The 25,616-nt window shown below is 45.4% G+C and overlaps 1 protein-coding gene across 2 annotated transcripts in view; it reads right to left on the reverse strand.

Annotated features, from left to right (window-relative positions):
* Nucleotides 1–900: 900 nt before the first annotated feature.
* The window catches only part of DCN (decorin), a 44,433-nt gene continuing 19,717 nt past the window's right edge, over nt 901–25,616 (reverse strand). For both annotated transcript variants that reach the window (XM_068142823.1, XM_068142824.1), the window contains exons 3-8: nt 20,524–20,636; nt 11,535–11,748; nt 10,880–10,993; nt 8,305–8,398; nt 4,065–4,203; nt 901–2,583 (exon numbers count right to left, since the gene is read on the reverse strand). In XM_068142823.1, coding sequence (XP_067998924.1) covers nt 2,389–2,583; nt 4,065–4,203; nt 8,305–8,398; nt 10,880–10,993; nt 11,535–11,748; nt 20,524–20,636 — 869 coding nt within the window. In that variant the 3' untranslated portion in view covers nt 901–2,388. The remainder of the gene's footprint in view (nt 2,584–4,064; nt 4,204–8,304; nt 8,399–10,879; nt 10,994–11,534; nt 11,749–20,523; nt 20,637–25,616) is intronic.

The raw sequence follows: 25,616 nt of genomic DNA on the forward strand, positions 1-25,616 counted from the left end.
ACACCTTTTCTGTGCAAGGAATTTAGTGATTCACAAGAATTTCCAGTTATTGATTACCCACAATAAATGGCTGCTGTGAAGAGCATATAATGATTTCCAGTTGAAAAACCAAAGAGCTGTGGGTGCTGAGCAGGGAAAGCTTCCTTAAGGTGAGGGAATTCCACACAGCTTGATAGAATGGAATGGAATGGAATGGAATGGAATGGAATGGAATGGAATGGAATGGAATGGAATAGAATAGAATAGAATAGAATAGAATAGAATAGAATAGAATAGAATAGAATAGAATAGAATAGAATGAATAGACCAGGTTGGAAGAGACCTTCAAGATCATTGTGTCCAACCCATCAACCAATCCAACCCACCTCAACAACTAACCCATGGCACCAAGCACCCCATCAAGTCTCCTCCTGAACACCTCCAGTGATGGTGACTCCACCACCTCCCTGGGCAGCCCATTCCAATGGGCAATCACTCTCCCTGTGTAGAACTTCTTCCTAACATCCAACCTAAACCTCCCCTGGCGCAGCCTGAGGCTGTGCCCTCTTGCTCTGGTGCTGCTTGCCTGGGAGAAGAGACCAACCCCCACCTGGCTACAACCTCCCTTCAGGTAGTTGTAGAGAGCAATAAGGTCCCCCCTGAGCCTCCTCTTCTCCAGGCTAAGCAACCCCAGCTCCCTCAGCCTCTCCTCACAGGGATGTGTTCCAAGCCCCTCACCAACTTCGTTGCTCTTCTCTGGACTCGTTCCAGCAAGCCAACCTCCTTCCTAAACTGAGGGGCCCAGAGCTGGCTCTCCTGCCATGCCCCAAATGATCGATTCTGGAGGCTGAATCACCCCCTAAGGCTGTGCTATCAAAACCAAAAAGAGGGCAAAACAAAGGAGACAGAGACTGGGGGGGGTTGCCTGTATTACATTAGTCTTTAATATAAATGGCATATAAGTTTTACAAATTGGAGAGCCTGCCCTTGGAGCGTTAAAGAGGCTGCAGAAGATTCTCTGAAGGTGACACCCTATTTTTTTTTTTTCCTTTTTCTTTTTTTTTTTTTTGTCTTTTTTTCCATTTTATTTTTTGATTATTGAGTATATGTTTAGCTTGGTAGGTTGACAGTAGGAATGGGCAAGCCTACCTTTGGTGATGTGCTTTGCTACCCAATGGTACGCCTTGAAGAATCCCAGTTGGCAGAGGGCTTCAAGTCACTCTAAGGAGACGCTTTGCACGGATCCTGTCCCAGCAATGTCCAGCTAGGCCTTGCAGTTATTTCACTTCCTATTTTGCTAAGCTTAGGAGTGTGCTTAGAATCTACACTCCACTAATTCATCTGAGGGGGGAAAACTCTGTTTAAAACCCCAGAGCAGTAAAGGCTGCTGGCTAAGGGGCACTGCAGAAAGAAGGGACCAGCGAACTGCTGTGATGTTTGGGGTTAGATACATGCATGGCTTGAGACCAGTGACTAAACCCTAATGCCATGCTCTGCGAGGCAACCTCCCTGAAGCCAGCACAACTACCCTTGTGACTAAGGGGACAGAGGGATTTGCCTTTCCAGAGCCAAGCTCCAGACATAGGTTACAGGTTTGGTACCTTTTTATTTTGCACTGCAGACTACTCCTTCCTTTGTTCCCTAGGATTATGTTAGGCTAACCCTGGACAGCATTGCTCTAGAAGAATGGCAAACTTTAAAGAACTATTGATGTGTACAACAGGAATTCCTTTCCTTCTTCCCCAAGATAATGCCATTAGCAACAACTGGATTCTGCCTCTGCTAAATAGATTGCATTCAGAATTAGCTTCGTGTTCTAGTTGGATACCTTAAACCTCCAGGGCCTGAAAGAAACTTCGAGGAGGTCACTCTCACCTCCTCAAGTCTGAAGGTGATCTGAGAGTCTTTGTGCCCTCTACTCTTTTGTGTGTGTGTGTGTTGTGTGTGGCTATAAAAATAACCTCAATCACTATCTTTTTCTTTCTTGTCTTTCTATATCATATTTGGACCAATATTTACTCCGAATCTCATATACACTGGCATCTGAGAAACCTGTAGCGTTCAGCAAACTGAAACAAAAACAAAGCCACAAAACAAACACCACAGAAAGCATGCTGGGGGGGGAAAAAACAAACACAAGAAGGCTGAGCTAAGTCAGTTTAAAGCACAGTTGGCAATTGGGCTGTTTGGGGTATTTTTGTATGGTATGCTCGACCTTTTGTTCACCTGCAACGATTCCTTTATTCTACATCAATGGATTCACCTCCACTTTAGAGCGGAGCTTCTGGTGCTTGGCATTCCTTGTTAGCAACAATTCCTCCTTTACTTTTGGACAGGCCTATGAAGAGAGACTTCAGCTGCAAAACACCAACCGACCCCCTCCCCCCCCCCACCCCAATCTTTAGAGCTCTATTTGTAGTTCCCGATCTGTACTGCGGAGCGTTCGTGGATACATCGGAACGCAGAGGGCTGGATCTCCCAGTACTGCACGGGGTTGCTGAAGAGGCTGACGCCAGAGTAGCTGGCCTTCTTGGTGTTGTAGCCAAGGGGGCAGAAGTCGTTGATGCCAATGGAAGCAATTTTGTTGTTGTGGAGGTAGACCACCTGGGGGGAGGACAGAAGGTGCAGAAGTGAAACACCGGAGCGAGGTGGACCTGCCGGAGCGCAGGGACGCACAGAGGGTCGGAGGCTTGGGGCACCTCCCCTGTGGGGACAGGCTGAAAGCATTGGGGATGTTCAGCACAGGGAAGAGAAGGCTCCTTGGAGACCTTAGAGCTGCATCTCAGTACCTGAGGGAGACCTAGAGGAATGCTCCAGAGGGACTGTTTAGAAGGGTCTGTAGGGATAGAACCAGGGGCAATGGTTTGACGCTGGAGCAGGGCAGATTTAGGTTGGACATCAGGAAGAAGTTCAGCACAGTGAGGTCAGTGAAATAACTGACCCAGGGTGGCCCAGGGATGTGGCTGAGGCTCTGTCCCTGGATACCTTCAAGATCAGACTTGCTGTGGCCCTGGGAAGCCTGGTCTATTTGGAGGTGTCCCTGCTGACTGCAGGGGGTTGGACAAAATGACCTTTGAGGCTCCCTCCCAACCCTACGCAGTCTGTGAATCTGTGCAAAGCTGTGGCAAAGGAGAGAAATGATTTGGTGTCCAAAGTTCAGTATGGATTGTGAAATTCTGCCAGGGGAGGTTCAGTTTGGATATTAGGAAATTGTATTTTTACTGCAGGGGTGGTCAGGCATTGGAACAGGCTGCCCAGAGGTGTTGATTGATGGCCAGCTGAACACGAGCCAGCAGTGTGCTCAGGGGGCCAAGGCGGCCACCAGCATCCTGGCCAGGATCAGCTATGGTGTGGCCAGCAGGAGTAGGGCAGGGATCGTGCCCCTGTGCTGGGCACTGGTGAAGCCACACCTTGAATACTGGGTTCAGTTTCAGCTCCCTTGCTACAAGGAAGGCATTGAGGTGCTGCAGCATGTCCAAAGCAGAGCAGCTAAGCTGGAGAGTCTTATGAGGAATGGCTGAGGGACCTGGGGTTGTTTAGTCTGCAGAAGAGGAGGCTGAGGGGAGACCTCATTGCTCTCTGCAACTCCCTGAAAGGAGGTTGGGGTGAGGTGGGGGTTGGACTCTTCTCCCATGTGGTAAGAGACAGGATAAGAGGAAATGACCTCAAGTTGTGCCAGGGGAGGGTCAGGGAATGTTAGGAAAAACATTTTCCCAGAAAGGCTTCTCAGGCACTGTCCCAGGCTGCCCAGGGAGGTGGTGGAGTCACCATCCCTGGAGGGATTTCAAAGCCACATGGATGTGATGCTGAGGGATGTGGCTCAGTGGCAGTGGCTCAGCAGCAGTGGTGGGGCTGTGAGCTCCGGGTGAGCTGTTGGACTTGATGATCTCAAAGATCTGCAGACCTCCATAACCACATCCAAACAGAAATCAGAGTAAGAGCCTTGCTGTGACAGGCAGCTTTCCCCTGCCTGCTCAAGAGTTTATCAGCCCTGCACCCATCCACCTTTTGCACAGACTCTGAATATGCTTCTGCTTGAGACTGCATAAGCACAACACAAACACCAACTGTATGACAAACCTTACCTGGATGTATTTGTGGTCACCCAGCCCACCAGGTACTCTGACAAGTTCATTGTTGTTCAAGTGGAGCTCTCTCAGATGAGGAACATTGTTGAGAGAGCCATTTTCCACTGAAGAGATACTGTTGAAGCTCAGGCCCAGTCTGAAAACAAAGCAGCAGACAATGTTAAACTTGCCCAAATTCTAGGGGGGAGCATCTGGAGCACCTCTGCTGTGAGGACAGGATGAGGGAGCTGGGGTTGCATAGCCTGGAGAAGAGAAGGCTCCAGGGAGACCTCAGAGTAGCCTTCCAGTACTTGAAGGTGCTGCAAGAAGGCTGCAGAGAGACTGTTTCCAAAGGCCTGCAGTGACAGGACGAGGGACAATGCCTTGGAATGAGGGAACAGCAAACTGAGATTGGATGTTAGGAACAAGTTCTGCACCATGAAGGTGCTGGAATAGAGCAACAGGTTGACCAGGGAGGTGGCTGAGGCCACATCCCTGAAGATATTCGAGACCAGGCTCAACAAGGCTCTGAGCATCCTGACCCAGTGGAGGATGTCCCTGGTGAGTGCAGGGGGTTGGACTGGGTGAGGTCCCTTCCCATGCAAACCATTCTGTGATTCTATAACCTCCTGCCTTGGGTTCCTTGCTTCTCTCCACTACCACTGCAGAGCAGATCAGGCTGCTTTGCAGAATTATACATGGGCTTCAAAGTCACCATGGAGAAGCAGCTTAGGTAAACATATTTCCATACATCTGGCAGCTAAACCCAACTATTGCAATTACCACTGCTCTCCTTGTGCCCATGGTACTGCTTGCTTCCATGAGCTACATGACTTAGTCCCACTGTAAAAACCTGCTGTGAGCCTCCAATGGCACCAGGCTGCCTTTAAAAGCTGCATAAGAGTTTCTTGCATGACTTTAGGGGCTTGTTACTGCCTGTAACTCTCTTGTTTTGTGTGTCCAAACTACACAACCCAGCGTGACCAGAGCTGTGAAGCTGAAATCCTCACCACATCCTTCTGAGACATTTAAGTAGTTAGAGCCACGTTACAGACTGGAAACAGGAGATGAGTCATGGCAGTCATGCAGGATGATTTGTTCAGCAGGGCACAGAAGTGGAGCATACAGTTTGCTCCTAGGGCCCAGCCCAGAGCTTTCATCACAAAAATCACCAGCCACAGTCTGGGTTTACTGGCACAGTTTGTGTTCACTTTGGAAAAAATCTGGTCCCATGGAATCAGAGAACCATGGAAGAGACCTCTAAGATCAAGTCCAACCATCAACCTAAGACTACCATGGCCATCAACCCATGCCCTGCTACCTGTGTATTTAGAATCATAGAATCACCTGGGTTGGAAGGGACCTCAAGGATCAGCCAGCCCCAGCCTCCCTGCCATAGACAGGGACACCTCACAGTACATCAAGTTGCTCACAGCCACTTCCAGCCTGGCTGCAAACACCTCCAGGGATGAGACTTCCACCACCTCCCTGGGCAACCTGTGCCAGGCTCTCACCACCCTCCTGGGGAACAACTTCTTCCTCACATCCAATCTCAATCTACCCATTTCTGTGTTAATAGAATCATAGAACAGTTTTGGTTGGAAGAAACCTCTAAGATCAAGTCCAGCCATCAACCTAAGGCCATCACCATGGCCATCAAACCATCAACCCATGCCCTGCTACCTGTGTCTTTCTGTTAACACTAGTTTGGTTGCAATTACCAAACTACAGGATGTTTTCAAGGGGCTCCCCTAAGTTATAAAGCTCTGTGTTGCAGTAAGGAATTCAGTGGTGATTCTGCAGGGGTTGTCATCACCAGGAGTGTTGTCCTTGGAGGAAATTAGTTCTATAAAGGTGAAACCTGGACAAGATGACCTTTGTGGAGTCTCCCTCTCTGGAGATATTCAAAACACACCTGGATGTGTTCCTGTGTGATCTGCTCCAGGATATTGTGAGGAGTGGGGAATCATCTAGGGCAAGACTCTTCCCAGTGGTCCCCAGGGACAGGGGAAGAGGTAATGAGGATAAATGTGAACATAAGAAGTTCCATCTAAAGATCAGAAGGAGCTTCTTTACTTTGAGGGTGACAGAGCCCTGGAGCAGGCTGCCCAGAGAGGTTGTGGAGTCCCCTTCTCTGAAGACATTCAAAACCCACTTGGATGCATTCCTGGGTGGCCTGCCCTAGGTGATCCTGTTCTGGCAGGGGAGTTGGCCTGGATGATCTCCAGAGGTCCCTTCCAGAACCTAACATTCTGTGATTCCAAACTGATGCACTCTGTGAATATGACTGTGTAAAATGCAGGGGGATTAAGAGTGCTAGGAAAGAATGTGGTCTTTGTCCCTTTGCTTTTTCCCATGGGAATTAAAAGGGGAAAAAAAAAGGGGGGAAGAATTAAAAACTCTTCTTGCTTATATGAGTATAAATACATATATTGCTTAGTCTGGAGAGGAGGAGGCTGAGGGGAGACCTCATTGCTCTCTACAGCTCCCTGCAAGGAGGTGGAGTGAGGGGGCAGTTGGTCTCTTCTCCCTAGTCTCAGGTAAGAGAAAGAGAGCAAATGGCCTGAAATTGTGCCAGGTTGGAGATGAGGAAAAATCTATCCTGGAAGGAGTGGTCAGGGACTGGCACAGGCTGCTCAGGGAGGTGGTGGAGTCCCCATTCCTGAAGGTGTTCAAGAACCCTGCGGCCATGGCACTTGGGGCCATGGTAGGGTTGGGTTAATGGTTGGACTGGGTGATCTTAGAGGTTTTTTCCAACCCAAACAATTCTATGGTTCTATTCTGTGAGTCTATGGTTCTGTGAGTCCTACTGCACTAAATTGCTGCCCAAGCATAGAACAGAATGGAATGGAATGGAATGGAATGGAATGGAATGGAATGGAATGGAATGGAATGGAATGGAATGGAATGGAAAGAATAGAACCAGTCTTAAACTGAACTCCTGGTGCTCAGTAATCTTTCTTTGATTATGATTTCTCCCTTCATTATGCTGAGCAGAGTGGTTAGGTCCAGTAATCTGATGAGTGACCTTTTAAATCAAATACATCTCTATTTTGATCCCAAGCCCAATATTACACCACCTGGATAACATTCTAGCATGTCATCTGGTTTGAGCTAATTTCCCAATCACTCTGAAAGTTTACAACTCCCCTTTGGGAATTCTCCTTACATTTTCCTACACTTCAGTGAAACTTCCTCAGCAATCTGTTCACAGATTCACACTTTGCAGCCAATCTGAACAAAACTGGCACTTTTCCGTTTGTATTCTATGGTTATTTTTTGGTGACCTTCCTGGACACTCATTGCAGATTTGCCTTCCTTGAGCAACAAAGGAAACTTGCAAGCAGTTTTGGTTCCCATCTGCTTTTGTTCCTCAGTTCCCAAGGCAAATTGCATGAGCAATGAAGTGTCCCAAGGAAATGACCTAAAGCAAAGATGGAAATGCAATGCAAGAAGCATGGAACGATTTAAAACTCTGATTGCTGTCTTTATCTCTCCCTTTTCTTTGTTTGAACAAACAAATCAGAGGAACACTTGTCCTGGGCATACATCACTCACAAGTGGAAACAGCTGGAAAGTGTTGTTAGAAAAGACCCAAAGTGTTTTGTTCTCTTAAATCAACACCCAAGCCCTTCAAAGCTTTTCCTGCTAGGTACTGCTGCACAGGATCACAGGATGTTAGGGGTTGGAAGGGACCTCTGGAGATCATCCAGCCCAACCCCCCTGCCAGAGCAGAACCAGCACAGGTCACACAGGAACACTTCCAGATGGGTCTGGAAAGTCTCCAGAGAAGGAGACTCCACAACCTCTCTGGGCAGCCTGCTCCAGGGCTCTGTGACCCTCACAGTGAAGAAGTTCTTCCTCATGTTGAGGTGGAACCTCCTGTGCTATAGTTTCCATCCATTGCCCTTTGTCCTATCACTGGGTGCAACTGAGCAGAGCCTGTTCCTGTCTCTTCCTTTCAGACCCCCACCCCTCAGATATTGATAGACATTGATCAGATCCCCTCTCAGTCTTCTTCCCTCCAGACTAACCAGCCCCAGGCCTCTCAGTCTCTCCTCATCAGGCAGTGCTCCAGTCCCTTCAGCATCCTCAGAGCTCTCCCTTGGATACTCTCCAGCAGATCCCTGTCCCTCTTGAAGTGGGGAGGAAGTTTATTCAATCATAATGATAATAAAACATAGAATTCTGTTTCCTAACTCTCTGTGTTGTGGTTACCATTTCAACTAAGACTGGAGGAAAAGGCATTGCTTCTTACTTGGCCAAGTTAGTGAGTCCAGACAGGCTTTCAGCATCAATTTTGCTGATTTTGTTGCCATCAAGGTGAAGCTCAGTAAGGGATGGGGGAAGGCCTGAAAGAGAGAAGGTCATCAAATCACCTTTGGAGAAAGCTGAATTGTTAGACTTATTATATTTAGTATGGAATACATTTATTACAGATGATTTATACTTAGTATTAGAGTTATTACTTATATTTATCAGTGTAGAGTACATTTTCTATTATTCCTATTCATTATTACATTTATTAGCATATAATACATGCATAGATTATGTATACTTATTGTTCTATTTATTAGGTAGCTTTATTATTGGCTTTAGTTCTTTTATTTATCACATCATAGTGTATTACAAGTTCTATAGATATATATCATTATATTGTACTTGTGTCCTACTGAGGCTTTTTCACAGTGACAAGAGCAATTTTTACTTAGGCATGGCCAAGAGCAACTCAGTGAATGAAACAAGGCACTTCCACAGTCAGGGAAATTGAGAACAGCTAGGAACAGTCCATCTGGCATGAAATAAGAGCAAGCTCCTGAAGTCATCACAGAACAGTTGATTTATTAAAAGAAAAGGGAGGGAAAGGGGTAAATTAGATTCTTCTCAGCCTTTATGATCATGCAAATGGAACAAGTTCTGCACCATGAGGGTGGTGGAACAAGTTCTGCACCATGAGGGTGGTGGAACAATGAAACAGGTTGCTCAGGGAGGTGGTTGGGGTGCCATCCCTGAAGATATTCAAGGTGAGGCTCGGCAACCTGATCCAGTGGAGGATGTCCCTGCTGACTGCAGAGGGGTTGGACTGGATGAGCTTTGGAGGTCACTTCCAGCCCAGACGATTTTGATTCTGTAACTAGTGCAAGAGAAAGAGGCTTCATTGCAGCCAGGCTATCCAAAGGCACAAACCCACAAACATTCTGCACCTGGATAGTTAGCAAGTAGCAGCAGAAGAAATGAGGTTCACAAAGATGAAGGAAAAGGATTTTGCACCTAGGTATTTAACAAGTAGCAGCAGAAGAAAGTGAGATTCATAAAGATGAAGGAGAATAATAGGAATGCTAGTTTAGCTAAGGCACATACCAGCTTGCAAATTCTGTTTATCAGGGGGAGGAACAAAAATTCTTACTTATCTGCTGTCCCTCAAAGGAACAATCCCAAGCAGGAAACGTGGAAAGACAGAAACAATAACTAATATTAACTTTCAAGAGGCTTTCAGCCGCTTCAAACCAACCTGCTGGCTGCAATATAAATCAATTCAATGTGGTTTCCTCCAACGTGGAGCCATTCTGGTTATTTTTTGTGGGCTATTTTCTGATTCACTTTTGGTTTTTAATCTTGTCCAGGGAGATGGTAGAGTCCCCATCCCTGGAGGTGTCCCAGAAACCTGTGGCCATGGCACTTTAGGACATGGTTTAATGGCCATGGTGGTGGTGGGTTGATGGTTGGACCTGATGACCTTAGAGGCCTTTTCCAACTGAAACAATTCTGTGATCCTGTGCTGAATTTGTTCTCGTTTTTAGCAGCTTAGAATGAAGTATTTTTAAACCCAGCACATTTCTCTTTTGTACAGCAAGAGGAGTTTTTGGCTCCCATGTCACAGGCTTGTGGATGGTTGATTTGCTGCTTGTAGAACCTCAGTTAATCCTACTTGAAATTCCATCTGTGTAATGTTGATCTGCCTCACCAACCAGAGATGGGAGGTGAAAAAAAGACATTATTCAGCTTTGTATCTCAGCTGTGAGACTTGAAAGCAAAATGACAGAAAATGGCTTACTTTGGAGAGTGCCTCTCATGCAGAGCTTCTCATGAAAGGAAACCAACGTTTTCCAAGGCAATAAAACCCAACTGAGCCTCAAATAAAGCAGCCAAGTAATGGATATGCTAAGGACTGAGGCAAAAAGCTTCCATAATCATCTCTTTCCAGTTGACTAGATGTCACTCTGTTATACATAGAATCACAGAATCACAGAACTGTCAGGGTTGGAAGGGACCTCAAGGATCAGCCAGTTCCAACCCCCCTGCCAGGGGCAGGGACACCTCACACTCCAGCAGGTTGCTCACAGACACATCCAGCCTGACTGCAAACACCTCCAGGGATGAGGCTGCCACCACCTCCCTGGGCAACCTGTGCCAGTGTCTCACCATCCTCATGAGGAACAACTTCTTCCTAACATCCAATCTCAATCTACCCATTTCTAGCTTTGCTCCATCGCCCCCAGTCCTGTCACTCCCTGACACCCTCAAAAGTCCCTCCCCAGCTTTCTTGTAACCCCTTTCAGATCATGGAAGGCTACAGTTAGGTCTCCTGGAAGCCTTCTCCTCTCTAGTCTGAACAACTCCAACTCTCTTAGTCTGTCCTCATAGGAGAGGTGCTCCAGCCCTCTGGTCATCCTTGTGGCCTTTCTCTGGACAACTTCCAGCACCTCCTGGTCATTTCTGTAATAAGGGCTCCAGAAGTGAACACAATACTCCAGGTGTGGTCTGGAGCAGAGCAGAGTAGAGGGGGAGAATCCCCTCCCTTGGGGTGATTGAATATAGATCAAGTTTCTCACCTTTGGGGATGCTGGTAATGTTGGTGTCTGCAATGCGGATGTAGGAGAGCCTCTTCATCCCCTGGAAAGCTCCATTTTCAATGCCTGAGCTCTTGATGGGGTTGGTGCCCAGTTCTGCCAACAAAACAGGGTGGTGAGCTGTGCTGCAGTGGGGGTACCCACCTCCTTTAAGTCAAAGTTAGTGTGGAGGTACAATGTATTGGAGCATTTCTTGGCTTTCTGTATAAAACCACAGAGAGGAGAAGAGAGGAAAGAGAAGAGAGGGAGGAGAAAGTAGGGAGGAGAAAGTAGGGAGGAGAAAATAGGGAGGAGAAAATAGGGAGGAGGAGAGGGAAGAGAAGAGAGGGAGGAGGAGAAGAGGAGAGAAAGGGAGTACAAGAATAAAGGAAGAAAAATAGGAGAAGAATAGGAGGAGGAGGAGAATACAGGAAGAAGAATAGGAAGAGAAGAGGGAGGAGAAGAATAGGAGAAGAGAGGGAGGACAAGAATGCAAGAAGAAGAGGAGAAGAAGAGGAGGAGAAGAAAGGGAGAAGAAAGGGAGAAGAATACAGGAAGAAGAATAGAAGGAGAAGAGAGGAAGGAGAAGAGGGAGGAGAAGAGAGGGAGAAGAGAGGGGAGATTGAGTTGATTTTGCTTTAGATTCTTATGCTCATACCTAAGACAATCACTTGATTGAGTCCATTGAAGACAGCTTTCCTCAACTTGGAGATCTCGTTCTCATGAGCCCTTATTTCCTGCAGAGACTTGGGCATGTTCTCTGGGAGCTCCTTCAGGTTGTTCTTGGACAGGTAAAGCCTTTCCAGTTTCTTCAGAGGAGCGAAAGCCATTGGGCTGATTTTGCTGATTTTGTTGTTAACAAGGATCAAAGCCTGGGGAGCAATAACAAAGGAGACAGAGTTCAAGTGATCCGTGGGGAAATTACTTTAGGAATGAAAGAGCTGAAAAGCATGATTCATTTTTAGTGTCTTTTGATAGTCCATCTAGTGAGCTGGAATGCAATGCAGCAATGAAACAGCTTAAGGACTTCTGAAACAGTGCGAGACAACCAAAGCCCACATCACAAATGCCAATATTTCATCCCTGGAGCAGCTGCAACTCCTCTTACCATCCAGAATTGATAACCAGGAATCAGCACAAAGCTCCAGCTGAAAGCTGTGAAGAACAAAACCTTCACACAGGAGGAGCAGTATCAGTTCCATGTGATTTATTTTGGTTTATTTGACTTTGTTTTAACTTAAAGTGACTTTGGGTTATTTCATTTCTTCTTATTCCATTTTATCTTGATTCAATTATTTTTTCTTATTTCATTTTTATTTCATTTTTTCTTATTTCACTTTTTAAATTTCATTAATTTTTTCTTATTTCATTTTTTTAATTTCATTTTTTCTTATTTATTTTTTCTTTTATTATTTTTTATCTCATTTTTTCTTATTTAATCTTTTATTTCATTCTTTTTTCTTATTTCTTTACTTTTTCTTACTTCATTGTTCCTTATTCCAGTTTTTATTTCCCTTTTCTTGTCTCATTTTGCTCTTATTTCATTTTTAACTCATTTTTTCTTATTTCAATATTTTATCTTATTTCATTATTTTTTCTTATTTCATTCATTTTTTCTTAATTCATTTTTTCTTCTTTAAATTTTTTCTTGCTTAATTTTTTTCTTATTACATTTTTCCTTATTTCATTTTTTCCTATTTCATTTTTTTCTTATTTCATTTTTTATTATTTTATTTTTATCTCATTTTTATTTCAATTTTAATTTCATTAAGTTTTTCTTATTTCATTTTTTTCCTACTTCATTTTTTCTTATTCCATTTTTTATTTCATTTTTCTTATTTCATTTTTTCTTATTTCCTTTTTAATTCATATTTTCTTGTGTCATTATTTTTTATTTCATTATTTTTTTCTTATTTATTTCTTCTTATTTTATTTTTTCTCATTTCATTTTTTTCTTTTTAATTTTTTATTTCATTTTTCCTTATTTCATTTTTCCTCATTTCATTTTTCCTCCTTTCATTTTTTCCTCCTTTCTTTTTTCTTAATTGCATTTTTTCCATATTTCATTTTATTTTGCTTTGTTTTATTTTGTTTTTCTAAAAAAACCCTTTATTTTAGCTTATTTCATTTTGTTTCCTGCTTTATTTCTTCTGAGGATACTCAGACCTGCCCCTCCCCATCACACAACCATCTTAACCACTTTCTCCTGAACAGAAAGTTCTTCAACTCACTGCATCCCAGCTTAATAAATGTATCCACATCATCACCACTTTCCTGCTGCTCTTAGAGGCTGCAGGTAGATCTTTTTCACAAGGGCTTTTCACAAGGGATAAGCTTGAAGAGGGCAGATTTAGACTGGAAGAAATTGTTTGCAGTGAGGGTGAGGAGAGACTGGCACAGGTTGCCCAGGGAGGCTCTGGCTGCCTCCTCCCTGGGGGTGTTCAATGGGGGCTGGATGAGACTTGGAGCAACCTGGACTGGTGGGAGGTGTCCCTGCCCATGGCAGGAAACTTAGAACTCTTTAAAGTCCCTTCCAACCCAACCCATTCTGTGATTCTAGGATTCTTTGATCCTCTGATATCCAGAACTTTTATTTGATTCAAAGATTCAGGAGGTGTCTCACTTGGAAATGTTGGCATCTGTCAAAGGTACGCTCAAAAATCCTGCCTCACAGCATGGTTCTGTGGTGGGGCAGGGTGGGAAGGTATCACAAGCCTACAGCTTTCACATGTGTTTTTGGTACCTCATTACCATTTCCCACTTCCACCCTGCCCTGCAAAGCCCTGCTCCTGGTATTTTAAACCTGCATAATTTTCCCACACTGTTGTGCAGCTGTAAAGGAGCCAAAAAATGCCAACAAATTGAGAACCCCACACATCAGAATCTGCAAGAGGAGTTTTGCTGTCTCCTGGAGCAACAGCAGGTGATGAGAGATATTCATGGTGAGGTTGGACAGGATAGGACAGTTGATTCATTAAAAGAAAGGAGGTGGGGGGGAGCAGAGAGAGGGGGGAAGAGGTAAACTAAATTCTTCTCAGCCTTTATGATCATGCAAATGGAACAAGTTCTGCACCATGAAGGTGGTGGAACACTGGAACAGGTTGCCCAGGGAGGTGGTTGGGATCTCATCCCTGGAGATATTCAAGGTAAGGCTGGACAGGGCTCTGGGCAACCTGATCCAGTGGAGGATGTCCCTGCTGAGTGCAGAGGGGTTGGACTGGGTGACCTTTGGAGGGTCCTTCCCAACCCAGACCACTGTGATTCTGTAACTAGGGGAAGAGAAAGAGCCTTCATTGCAGCCAGGCTATCCAAAGGCACAACCCCACGAACATTTTTCACTGCTGTGCAGCTGTAAAGCAGCAAACAAATAATAACATGATAAAACCCCCTCACATCAGAATCTGCAAGAGGAGTTCTGCTGTCTCCTGGAGCAACAGCAAATGATGAGGATAACAAACCAGCAGAGCACCTGGCCAAGCCATACCCCCCTGAGCTCCTTTCCCACCTCACAATAACTCCATTATATGCAAGCCTTACAGACCCAAGCTATTAGCCTTGGAGCAATGTTGTTTGCTTTCCTCAGAATGTGCCCCTTATGGGTTGCATGTAACAAAACTTAAACCAAACCAAAACAAAAAGAAAATTAAAGCAGCTCAGGGGAATTTAGAGGTCAGTGAAAACAGGAACCAGAGGAGAAAAACCCAGGGAAAACATCTGCAAGGCAGAGCTATTGACCAAAGGATGTCAGCCCAAAAAAAACCAAGCCACCGTGCCACATGGCCTGGCTACCCTGAATAAAGCCCAGATGCCATCCTGGGCCAGGAGATTCAATCTTATTAAAGGGCAACTAAAGGTTTTGTACAGGGGGAGGGGGGGAAAGAGGCTTCCACTTTTAGTGGACATAAAAATCTCTGCCTTCTAAGATAAATGTACTTCCCTTGCATCCTTCCTCCCCCCCTGTGGTAGTTTTAGGCTGTGCCTTTAAAATGTTTTCACAGATCTTGAGGAGAAAAGTAGTAAAGTGGAAAAAAATCTACCATAAGATTGGTTGTAGCAAAACAATTTCCTCCTCCCCTTCTTGCTTCTTCACTCTGGAGAGATCCTAACTTGTTTCTGCTTGACCTTGGCTGCATTGATTTGGTTAAGTCTAACAGCAACATCCTCTGCTCCTTTCTCCCTTCTTTTGTACAGGAGGGTAGGGAGCAGAAAACCAGGTTGGAGAAGACCTCAGAGATCATCAAGTCCAGCCTAGTACCTAATACCTAGCACCCCATGACAACTAAACCATGGCTCTAAGTGCCACATCCAAGCCCTTTTTGGACACCTCCAGGGCTGGGGACTCCACCACCTCCCTGGGCAGCACATCCCAATGGCAAATCACTCTCTCTGGGAAGAACTTTCTCCTCACCTCCAGCCTAAACTTCCCTTGGTGCAGCTTGAGACTGTGTGGCTGGAACAGAAGTTCCATCTGAACATGAGGAAGAACTTTTTTAATTTAAGGGTGATGGAGCACTGGAGCAGGCTGCCCAGAGAGGTGGTGGAGTCTCCATCTCTGCAGGCATTCAAAACACATCTGGATGTCTTCCTGTGGGTGATGGAGCACTGGAGCAGGCTGCCCAGAGAGGTGGTGGAGTCTCCATCTCTGCAGGCATTCAAAACCCACCTGGACATGCCCCTGAGAGACCCTCTCTAGGTGACCCTGCCTTGACAGGGGAGTTGGACTCAGTGCTCTACAAAGGTCCCTTCCAAACCCTACCATTCTGTGACTCTATTATAACATAACACTGTGGTAATACCTACAGACCACCTTGCCACCACCAGCAGTTTAAGCCATGCTGAGAGAGGGAAGAAAGAAGCAATCCAAGCTTTGCTGCAAAGCTGTTTTTTTCACTGCAACACCTCTGGTATTAGTGTAGGCAGGAAAATAGAGCAGTAAAAACTCACTGTAAGCCAGGAATAGATGCTGGCTCTGCTCGGGGCAGCCAGTGGGACTCTTGCCATTTTAGCTCCCTTTGGCCTGGTTTCTGCCTCAAATATTTATTCCCAAAACAAAAAGGAGGATTCACAATTCAGGGAAATTTTGGAACACTTGTTGGCAGACTGTTGTCCAACCACAGCCTGACAAGCTGCAGAGGGAGCGTGTGGCAGCCGGGCAGGAGCTACCCCAGGGCTGCTCTCCTTGGGGCTATCAAAGCTTGCAGTCTTTGCCCTGGCTGGGGATGGGCAGCAGAGGATGGTGTCTTATGGTGGATTTTCTTTGGTGTAATTTCTTTATGTGAGAAGCTCAGAGGATTGCTCTGAGGCAGCATCTACAGAAACACAGAATACTGAATACAGAATTAACCAGGCTGGAAAAGACCTCAGAGATCATCCAGTCCAACCTATCACCCAGCACCATCTCATCAACTAAACCATGGCACCAAGGGCCTCACCCAGTCTCCTCTTAAACACCTCCAGTGATGGTGACTCCACCACCTCCCTGGGCAGCACATCCCAATGGCCAATCTCTCTTGCTGGGAAGAATTTCTTCCTAACATCCAGCCTGAACCTCCCCTGGCACAGCTTGAGACTGTGTCCTCTTGTTCTGGTGCTGCTTGCCTGGGAGAAGAGACCAAGCCCCCCACCTGCCAACCTGTTACCATTCTGTGATTCTGTGTGATTCTGTGAGGGGTTTCCATCCCTACTTCTGTTGTTCTTAGTTTAGGATAGTTTGAAGCCATCAGAGAGGATGATCCATCTGGAGTGCCAGCTGGGGATGGTACTCACGTCTAAGCCAAGTCATTAATGATGCATGTGTCCCTCAGGGTTTAAACTGAAAAATCAATCCACTGCCCCAGTGGAATTTCTTTAATTTCCTGGGTTCTGCACAGCATTATTACCTGGGGTTTATTAAAGTTCTTCTACAAACACAAATGCTTTAAAAATTGCAAGCTCAGGGCTCTGGCTTCCAAATGATCATGAGAATGAATTTCAGCCTTTTTGTTTGCCTTATGTTTTCAGTTGTTCAGTCAGACTCATAACCTGGATATAAAGTCAAGGTTTGAGGGGCTGAGGGAACTGGGGGGTGTTCAGTCTGGAGAAGAAGAGGTTGAGGGGAGACCTCCTTGCTCTCTACAGCTCCCTGAAAGGAGGTTGCAGTGAGGTGGGGGCTGGTGATAGAATGAGAAGAAATGTCCTGGAATTGTGCCAGGGGAGGGTTAGGTTGGAGATGAGGAATAATTTCTTTGCTGCAAGAGTGGTCAGGGATCAGAACAACTCTATGTACACAGAAGGGGGGGAAAAATCAACAAAGAAGACAAAAAAATATAAACCAGCATTTGAATTTCTGCTCCAATGATGTTCTACTGGGAGGCAGAATTCTGCAAAAGGACTCTTCAGTTTAAGATGCAGTTTAAACCATCATAAGCACTGCTAGCCTTGAAGGAACCCAGAGCCCCTGGATTCAAGCAGGTCTCTGAACAGAATTCCAGCTGCTGGTGAGACACTGGCACAGGCTGCCCAGGGAGGCTGTGGATGTGCCCTCCCTGGAGGTGTTCAGGGCCAGGCTGGATGAGACCTTGAGCAACCTGCTCTGGTGTGGGAGCTGTCCCTGCCCATGGCAGGGGGGTTGGAACTGGATGATCTTTAAGGTCCCTTCCAACCCAACCCATTCTGTGATTTGGTCATCAATGAACAGTTTAATTCTTTCCTCTCTTTTGTGCAGGGTCTCTCCTGCCATGGCTCTGCAGAGCTCTGCTGCTTCACACTCAGCAGTGCTCCCTTTCACTTCAGGCCAGTGATGCATTTGTCTCCTTTTGCTGTACTCAAACCCTGCCACTGACAAATCCCCCTTGGAAAAACAGGATCAATTCCTGCTGTTTGTGCTGTTCTTGCAGTGATCTAACCCAAAGCAGCCTCTTCTACCTCCTTTCTCTTTCCAGCTGCCAGGCGTTCTGCTGGTTTGCTTTGGCTTTACCACACAGCATCCACCTCCTTGTGGCTGTTTTTGTAGACTCCTCCTTACACCCTGCATGAGAGCTTACTCATGGGCTAATTTTTCTCCTGTGCATGAGGTCTAAGCACTGTACTCTCTCCAGAAGTGTCAGCCTGCCTGGAAAATCCTGAGAGCTTCATAGAAAATGTGTTTTTTTTCCTTTTTCCTGGCTTTTCCAGTAGTGCCTCTCTGATTGTTTTGCCACAGGTCTAAACCCTAAGCAAGTTCTTTTTTTTTACACAAGATCAGACAGGTTTCTGAAACTGCAAAACTCATTCCTCAGCCCTAAACTGTCTCCATTTTTTTTTCTCTCCCCTATTCTCAGAAGTCCTCTGGTGAACAAAAAAGGCAACACATCAATAAGTTCTCCGTGGGACAGCAATGTGCCCTTGTGGCCAAGAAGATCAATGGTATGCTGGGGTACATAAAGAAGAGCGCGGCCAGCAGGTCAAGGGAGGTTCTCCTGCCTCTCGTCTCTGCCCTGGAGAGATCTCATCTGGAGTACTGTGTCCAGTTCTGGGCTCCCCAGTTCAAGAGGGGCAAGGAGAGAGTCCAATGGAGGCCATGAGGATGCTGAAGGGACTGCAACATCTGAGTGATGAAGAAAGGCTGAGAGCCCCTGGGGCTGGTTAGCCTGGAGAAGAGAAGGCTGAGAGGGGATTTGAGCAACGGTTTCAAATACCTGAAGGGTGGGGGTCAAGAAGGCAGAAGTCACTGAGGACAGTGCTCTTCATTTGCAGTACCACTTCCCCTGCTCTGACTTGTTTCTTGCAGTGTCATGAAGGATTGTGAAAGATTAATTTCACTGGCAAGACTTTTCTGGGCTTGAACACCTGGCAGATGATCTTCACTGAAAACACAGCAACTTCTCTCCAGGGTGGAAGAAAACCAATCTAAGTGGGCAGGAATTAGGCTTTCAAATCAGTTCAGTAGCCAAGCAGAAGGGGGAAAAAAACCAACATTCTGGGGCACAAGTTCTTCCTATTCAAAACCAAATCAGATGAAGAGTGATGCGAAGGACCTGCTTCTCTTTGCTGATTGGAGAGCTTAGACAGCGATGTGAATAGCTCAGACAGCTCTACTAAAATTAGATGCCATGAATCTCATCATGGTTATCTTATCTTTTATCTTATTGTGATCCCTAGGTGATGCTGCAAGGGCAGTAGGGGTGGATTTGAGCTCCAGAGGTCCCTATCAGCCCCTGTCATGCCATGATTCTAGGAGTCTGTGGTTCTATGATTCTATGATTCTGTGATTCTATGACTCTATGATTCTGTGATTTTATGACTCTATGACTCTATGATTCTGTGATTTTATGATTCTGTAATTCTCTCATTCTATGACTCTATAATTCTATGATTCTGTGATTTTATGATTCTAGGGTTTCATGACTCTGTCACTCCATGATGCTATGATTTATCCCTGCAGCCACAGAGGGGCATTGTGCCCACTGCTAGACATGTTAAAAACCTTTTTTCTTCTGGATCTTGCATTAAAACAAGAATTTAGGAGGAAATTTGGAAGTAATGAAGGAGGTATTTACAGGATTGTTATATCTGTTCTGCCCCAAGCATGAGTGGCTGAATGCAGAATCTCCTTGCAAATGATGATTGTTTGGGTGATGGTATTGGCATCACAAATGGATAAAAAAAGTGGGAGCTGCCTTCCTGGTAGTGAATGAAGAAATCAGAACAGAAGGAGGCTGTGAGGGGCCAGGAGAGCAAAGTCAACTAGTTTGGGTTGGTTACAATCAAAAAGGAGCAAATGGGTTGATACAGAGAAGGAATTGGCTTGGTGAAGGGCATGGAGAAGAATCTTTTGAGAAACAGGCCTGAATTTGGGGCATTATTTTCAAAGGCTGAGAAGTTAATAGTCTTTTTTTTTTTTCTGATCTGGAAAGAAAGAGACTCTTCACCAAAAGTGAGGTCTGACTATGAGGTGTGAACTTCAAGATGTCAATAAAATGTATAGAAATCTGGGAGGAGAACCTCAGACAGAGCAACAAAGGTTTGGAAACGCAGGAAGGTAGCTGTCTGATGGAAACTTGGACAAGAAGAGGTGAACCAGGGGGGGAAAAAGGCAGTCATAGAAACCAGGGAAGGAAACTATTTCAGCAGAGAGGAAAACAGACCACAGCCTTGGAAGAGACAGGCAGGTAGAGGAGGATGAGGATGGACTTTTGCTAGGAGAAGGTTTCTGCTAAAACAGCAGCACAGGGGTGCAGAAAAATTGATCTGATAAGGTTCTGGAACTAAAATTGGCACAGCAAAACTGCTGGCAACCAAGGAATATCCAGAGATGTCCATGAGCTCAGAGGTGGGAGGGGAAGGAACACAGCAATAACTGAATGAGGTGGCAGGGATGAGGTGGTTTTGCCTTTTAAACAGGAGTAACCAAGTCACTGCACCAACGGGGCTGAAAAATCAAGAGGTGAAGAGAAGCTGTGGTGGAGAGCAGGAGACTACACGGATGGGAGCTGAACAGGGCTGAGAAAGTTCTGTGGTGTGAGAAGAGAGTTTGCAAGAGAGGAATGGGAAAGCAAACAAATAGTCTGGGCTGGTGGAGGAAGATCACAGAGCATTTAATCAGTTGGCCTTCAGACCCTGAGTGCCAGGCCAAAGCCAGGCTTCCCCCCCATTTGTTTTGGCAGAGGCTGCTTCGCGTCCACACTTACGTGAAGATTCTTCAAGTTCTTGAAATCCCCTTCCTTGATTTCAGTGATTTTGTTGTTCTGCAAGTCCAGCAGAGTTGTGTCAGGAGGGAGATCTTTTGGCACTTTTTCCAGACCTAGGGAGAGGGAAGAGAATGAAGACATCTGACTGAATGAAAGCTTTCACGGGGGGGAGGGAGGGTCAGTGCTTTGTTGCTTAGCAGCATTCACCTCTCGGTAAACACCGCTTCTAGAACTCATTTCCTGACGAAGCTTATGGAGACTTATCTGGAAGTATTTCTGTCCCCAGCCAGTCAAAGGGAGTTTTATTTTGCTGTGTCCAAGCAAAAGTTATTTATCCACATCACCATTATGCCCTTTTTGGCTTTCTGAGAACGTGGCTGAGTTAGAGCTTGAAGCAAAGGCTTGAGTCGGGAGGCTGGGGGGGGTGGTGATGGTGGGGAGGTAATTTCCAAAGCCATTTCGTTCCACTGAACTGTGTGGATAAAACAATATTGCCTTGAGAAAGGAGCACGGGATTTATTCATTTCACTAGGTTCTTAGCTTTTTGTGGACAGGGAACATTTCCTGCTATTTAAAAGGTAGGAGGCATTAACGATAGTTAATGATAATCATTTCCAGAGGGGGGGGTTGGAAAACCCACCAAACAACCCCAAACCAGTTTGTTGGACTGCAGGATTTGAAGTCCTCCTTAACAGCCTCACAATCCACCTCCCCTCTTTCTTCCTTTCTTTTTTTTTTCTTTCATCTGCAACTGTGTCCAAGCTTTCTGGAGAACAAATCTCTGGGTTTCACTACAACTGCCAAAAGAACATCAGACACTTTAAATTAAAGCCTCTCTCTGGGACTATTTTCTTGACTAGCTGATATGTAAGTCCGATGAAGTCATGGAAATGAAATTATTTAGTGTTAAATAACACTTGCCTTACCCAGCTTGCCTTTCATACTGGGACTTGGAACAGAGGAGACCTTTCAGAGCCCTTCTGATTTGCCACAAAATTAACACTCTCTTTCCTAACTAATCTTTTTGATTAACTATAATTTTTACTTACTTTAATTTATTTTCATGTGAAATGCTAAATGAATGGCTGGTTGGTAGGGAAAAAAAATTGAGAGGTGCTAAGAAGCTCTCTAGATGGACAGAAGTGGACTTCCCTGGGTAGAAGGAGCTTTTTTGCCAGTAAAGTTTTTAACAAGCCCTACTAAAGCTCTCTTTGAAGCCTCGTGGGAAAGATGTTCAGGTGTTCAAGAGGGGATTGGATGTGGCACTTGGTGCCATGGTCTAGCAGGCATGAGGTCTTGGGTGACAGGCTGGACTTGATGAGCTTTGAGGTCTTTTCCAACCTTGTTGATTCGATGATTCTATGTCTCTCTGCAAGCATCACCAGTGTCTCCCCACTGTGATGGGGGACTCCATGATCCTGTTTTCATGTGGTGCTGAGGGATGTGGTTTAGTGTCTGTGGGTTAGCAGAGGTGGAGTTGTGAGCTCTAGGTGAGTGGTTGGACTTGGTGATCTCAAAGGTCCCTTCCAACCTCAACAGTTCTATGGTTCTATCTATCCATCCATCTATCTATCTATCTATCTATCTATCTATCTATCTATCTATCTATCTATCTATCTATCTATCTATCTATCTATCTATTTATCTATCTATCTACCTACCTACCTATCTATATCTATATCTATCTATCTATCTATCTATCTATCTATCTATCTATCTATCTATCTATCTATCCAATCTTTTGAAACCTAAATATTTATAGCTGATACATGGCATTGCCATGGCAATACATGTCATTACCTGGGAGGTTTTAGAGTCACAGAATGGTTTGGGTTGAATGGACCTCCAAAGGTCTAACACAACACTCCTGCTGTGTGCAGGAACATCCTCCACTAGATCAGGTTGCTCAGAGCCTTGTCCAGCCTGAATATCTCTAGGGACAAGGCCTCATCTACCTCCCTGGGTAACCTGCTGCAGTGTTCCACCATCCTCATGGCCCAGAACTTGATCCTAAAGTCCAATCTCAATCCACTCTTCTCTAACTTCAAGCCATTGCTCCTCATCCTGTCACTGCAGGCCTTTGCAAACAGTCTCTCCCCAGCCTTCTTATAGCCCCCTTCAGGCACTGGAAGGCTACTCTAAGGTCTCCCTGGAGCTTTCTCTTCTCCAGGCTGAACAACCCCAGCCCCCTCAGCCTGTCCTCATGGGAGAGGTGTTCCAGCCCCCCAGGCATCTTTGTGGTTCTCCAGTTAGGAAAAAATTCCCTTCTCTTTCCATTCTCATAGAATGGGTTGGGTTGGAAGAGACCTTGAAGATCATCTGGTTCCAACCCCCCTGCCATGAGCAGGGACACCTTCCACTAGCTCAGGTTGCTCAAGGTCTCATCTAACATGGCCTTGAACACCTCCATGGAGGGCACATACAGATTAACCTGGCTGAGCTTTCATCACATCAGCATCCACTTTGGGATGAATTAGTAAAAGCTTCTACCAAACATAAAATGGCAAAAGCTGAAGCTCATCTCTCATCCTGTTTACCTTCCTGATGTTCAGTGCAGGAAGATGTGATACAGACCAAGCTTCTTCATTTTCTTAAGCTAACTTTTCCTCCTGGACTTCATTGCTCCTGAAGGCTGTTTGCAAAACTCTCAAAGTGTAGGACTAGAGTTCCAAATGTGTCTAAATATGATAGTGTGTAATTCCTATGTTGGTTGCCTTTGGACATGTTTTTGTCCTCAGCAGACAGGAATTATGTCAGCAGCTAAAAATTCCTTCCCCCAAAGCACCACTTCTTTTTTTCCTCAAGGCCATCATTTTGTAACAAGGACTTCTTACAGTCTAGCAACTTGTGGAGCATTTTCCACAGGTAAATACAACACCAGCTGCAAGTTATTTGTGTGCAGAGTAACACCACTCAGTCCTGATTGTCAGAGCACTCATATTACCAGGCTGGTGCCTGTAAACAAGTGCTGACAGCAGAAATTAGGGCACACCAGAGCAGTAGAGCTGTGCCTCATGTGATGCTCTTGGAGTACACTTTGTGTTGCCACTGAAGGGACAATTTGCCAGAGATGAATCTTCAAAGCACATTTCCAACTGTGCATGTCAAGCTTCAGATAGAATCACAGAATTGTGCCCTGACCATCTGTGCCAGGATTCATTTCAGTATTTGCACCTCCACTAGATCTCCACTAATGTGCACTTCCTAATATTGAAAGGCTTGATCAGAGAATCAGGGAATTATTTGGGTTGGAAAAGCCTTCTAAGATCACCCAGTCCAAGCAGCAACCCAACCCCACCATGGCCATTAAACCACATCCCAAAGTGCCATGGCCACACATTCCTCGAACACCTCCAGGGATGGGGACTCCACCACCTCCCTGGGCAGCCTCTGCCAATCCCTGACCCCTCTTGCAGCAAAGACATTTTTCCTCCTCTCCAACCTAACCCTCTCCTGGCACAATTTCAGGCCATTTCCTCTTCATCATGTGATCCTAGTGAGAAGAGCCCAACCCCCATCTCACTGCAACCTCCTTTCAGGGAGTAGTAGGGAGCAATGAGGCATTTGTAACCCTTTACACCTACATAAAGAGCATTATTCTAACGTTAAGTACTACAAAACTTGACCATAAACTCTAGAGAGGTCAGGATGAGCAATGAGCAATGTTTAGTACATCCTCCAGGTCAGAGAGAGCAATGAGCAGTGTTTAGTACATCCTCCAGCTGAAAGCTGCACCAGCTCTCCAGTGGAGGGAGGGTTTACAAGTGGATGAACCTGGACACTGCCTGGTTACATCAGCAAGACTAAAGTGCTTAGGAGGTGTGGACTGGATCCAAGTGTTTCACCACTTGTCACATCTGTGCTGCCTTCAAGAGCTGTGCTTCAGCTTGCAGGCCCAGGTGCATCTACAGATGGAAAGAGGTAGGAGGAGCATTGGTGCAGCGCAAATCAGTTCCTGTGCTGGAGATTCAGTGCCTGCAGAGCAAACCTTCAAACTGCTCAAGTCAGGACAGGTCAGCAGACAGTGACTTGAGATGAATGGAGGAGCTTGAACTAACATGAGAGCATGACAGGGTTTGAGCTGAGTCAAGAAGATTGTAATCCTAGAAGCTGAAATGGCTCTTGGCTCCCGGGATAGAATTACTGATTCCCAGGAGAATCCCTGGATTCCTCTGTCTGGGAGCCTGTGCAGATTGGAGAGGAGCTACTCACTTCTGAGAAAGCCCTGGGAGTGCCACACACTTCTGAAACCATCCTGTACAGTATGACTGCCTTCCAGTGCCTGCCTCTGCTTTCCAGTGAAGTTGATGCAACACCAACTGAAAGGGGAAGTGGTGTTGGGAAATGTCAACTGAGTCACTTCTCAATCATTTGAAGAACAGTTTACTCACGGATTCCAGCTCCTGGCTGGGATTTTTCTACTCATTGAAGCTTCCTTCTTACAAAAGCCATATGAAAAAGCATCTCTCCTAGCTGTCTGCCTTTTGATGTGAATAGATTCAGGCTCCTGGGAACGTTTCAGGTTGGGAAGCATTAACTTAGACCTGATATATCAGGTTCCTAAGATCAGCTTAGAACTGATATTTCAGGTTGCAAAGACTAACTTAGAACTGATATTTCAGGCTCCTAAAACTAACTTAGAACTGATATTTCAGGTTGCTAAGACTAACTTAGAAGTGATATTTCAGGTTGTGAAGCATTAACTTGGAACTGATATTTCAGGCTCCTAAGATTAACTTAGAACTGATATTTCAGGTTGCAAAGACTAACTTAGAACTGATATTTCAGGTTGTGAAGCATTAACTTAGAACTGATATTTCAGGCTCCTGGGATCAACTTAGACCTGATATTTCAGGCTCCAAGGATCAACTTAGAACTGACATTTCAGGTTGCAAAGACTAACTTAGAACTGATATTTCAGGCTCCTAAAACTAACTTAGAACTGACATTTCAGGTTGCTAAGACTAACTTAGAACTGATATTTCAGGTTGTGAAGCATTAACTTAGAACTGATATTTCAGGCTCCTGGGATCAACTTAGAACTGATATTTCAGGCTCCTAAGATCAACTTAGAACTGATATTTCAGGTTGTG

Source organism: Melanerpes formicivorus, unplaced genomic scaffold, assembly GCF_026170545.1.
Source record: "Melanerpes formicivorus ecotype bairdi unplaced genomic scaffold, bMelFor1.0.p_v2 SCAF_8, whole genome shotgun sequence".
NCBI lineage: Eukaryota > Metazoa > Chordata > Aves > Piciformes > Picidae > Melanerpes > Melanerpes formicivorus.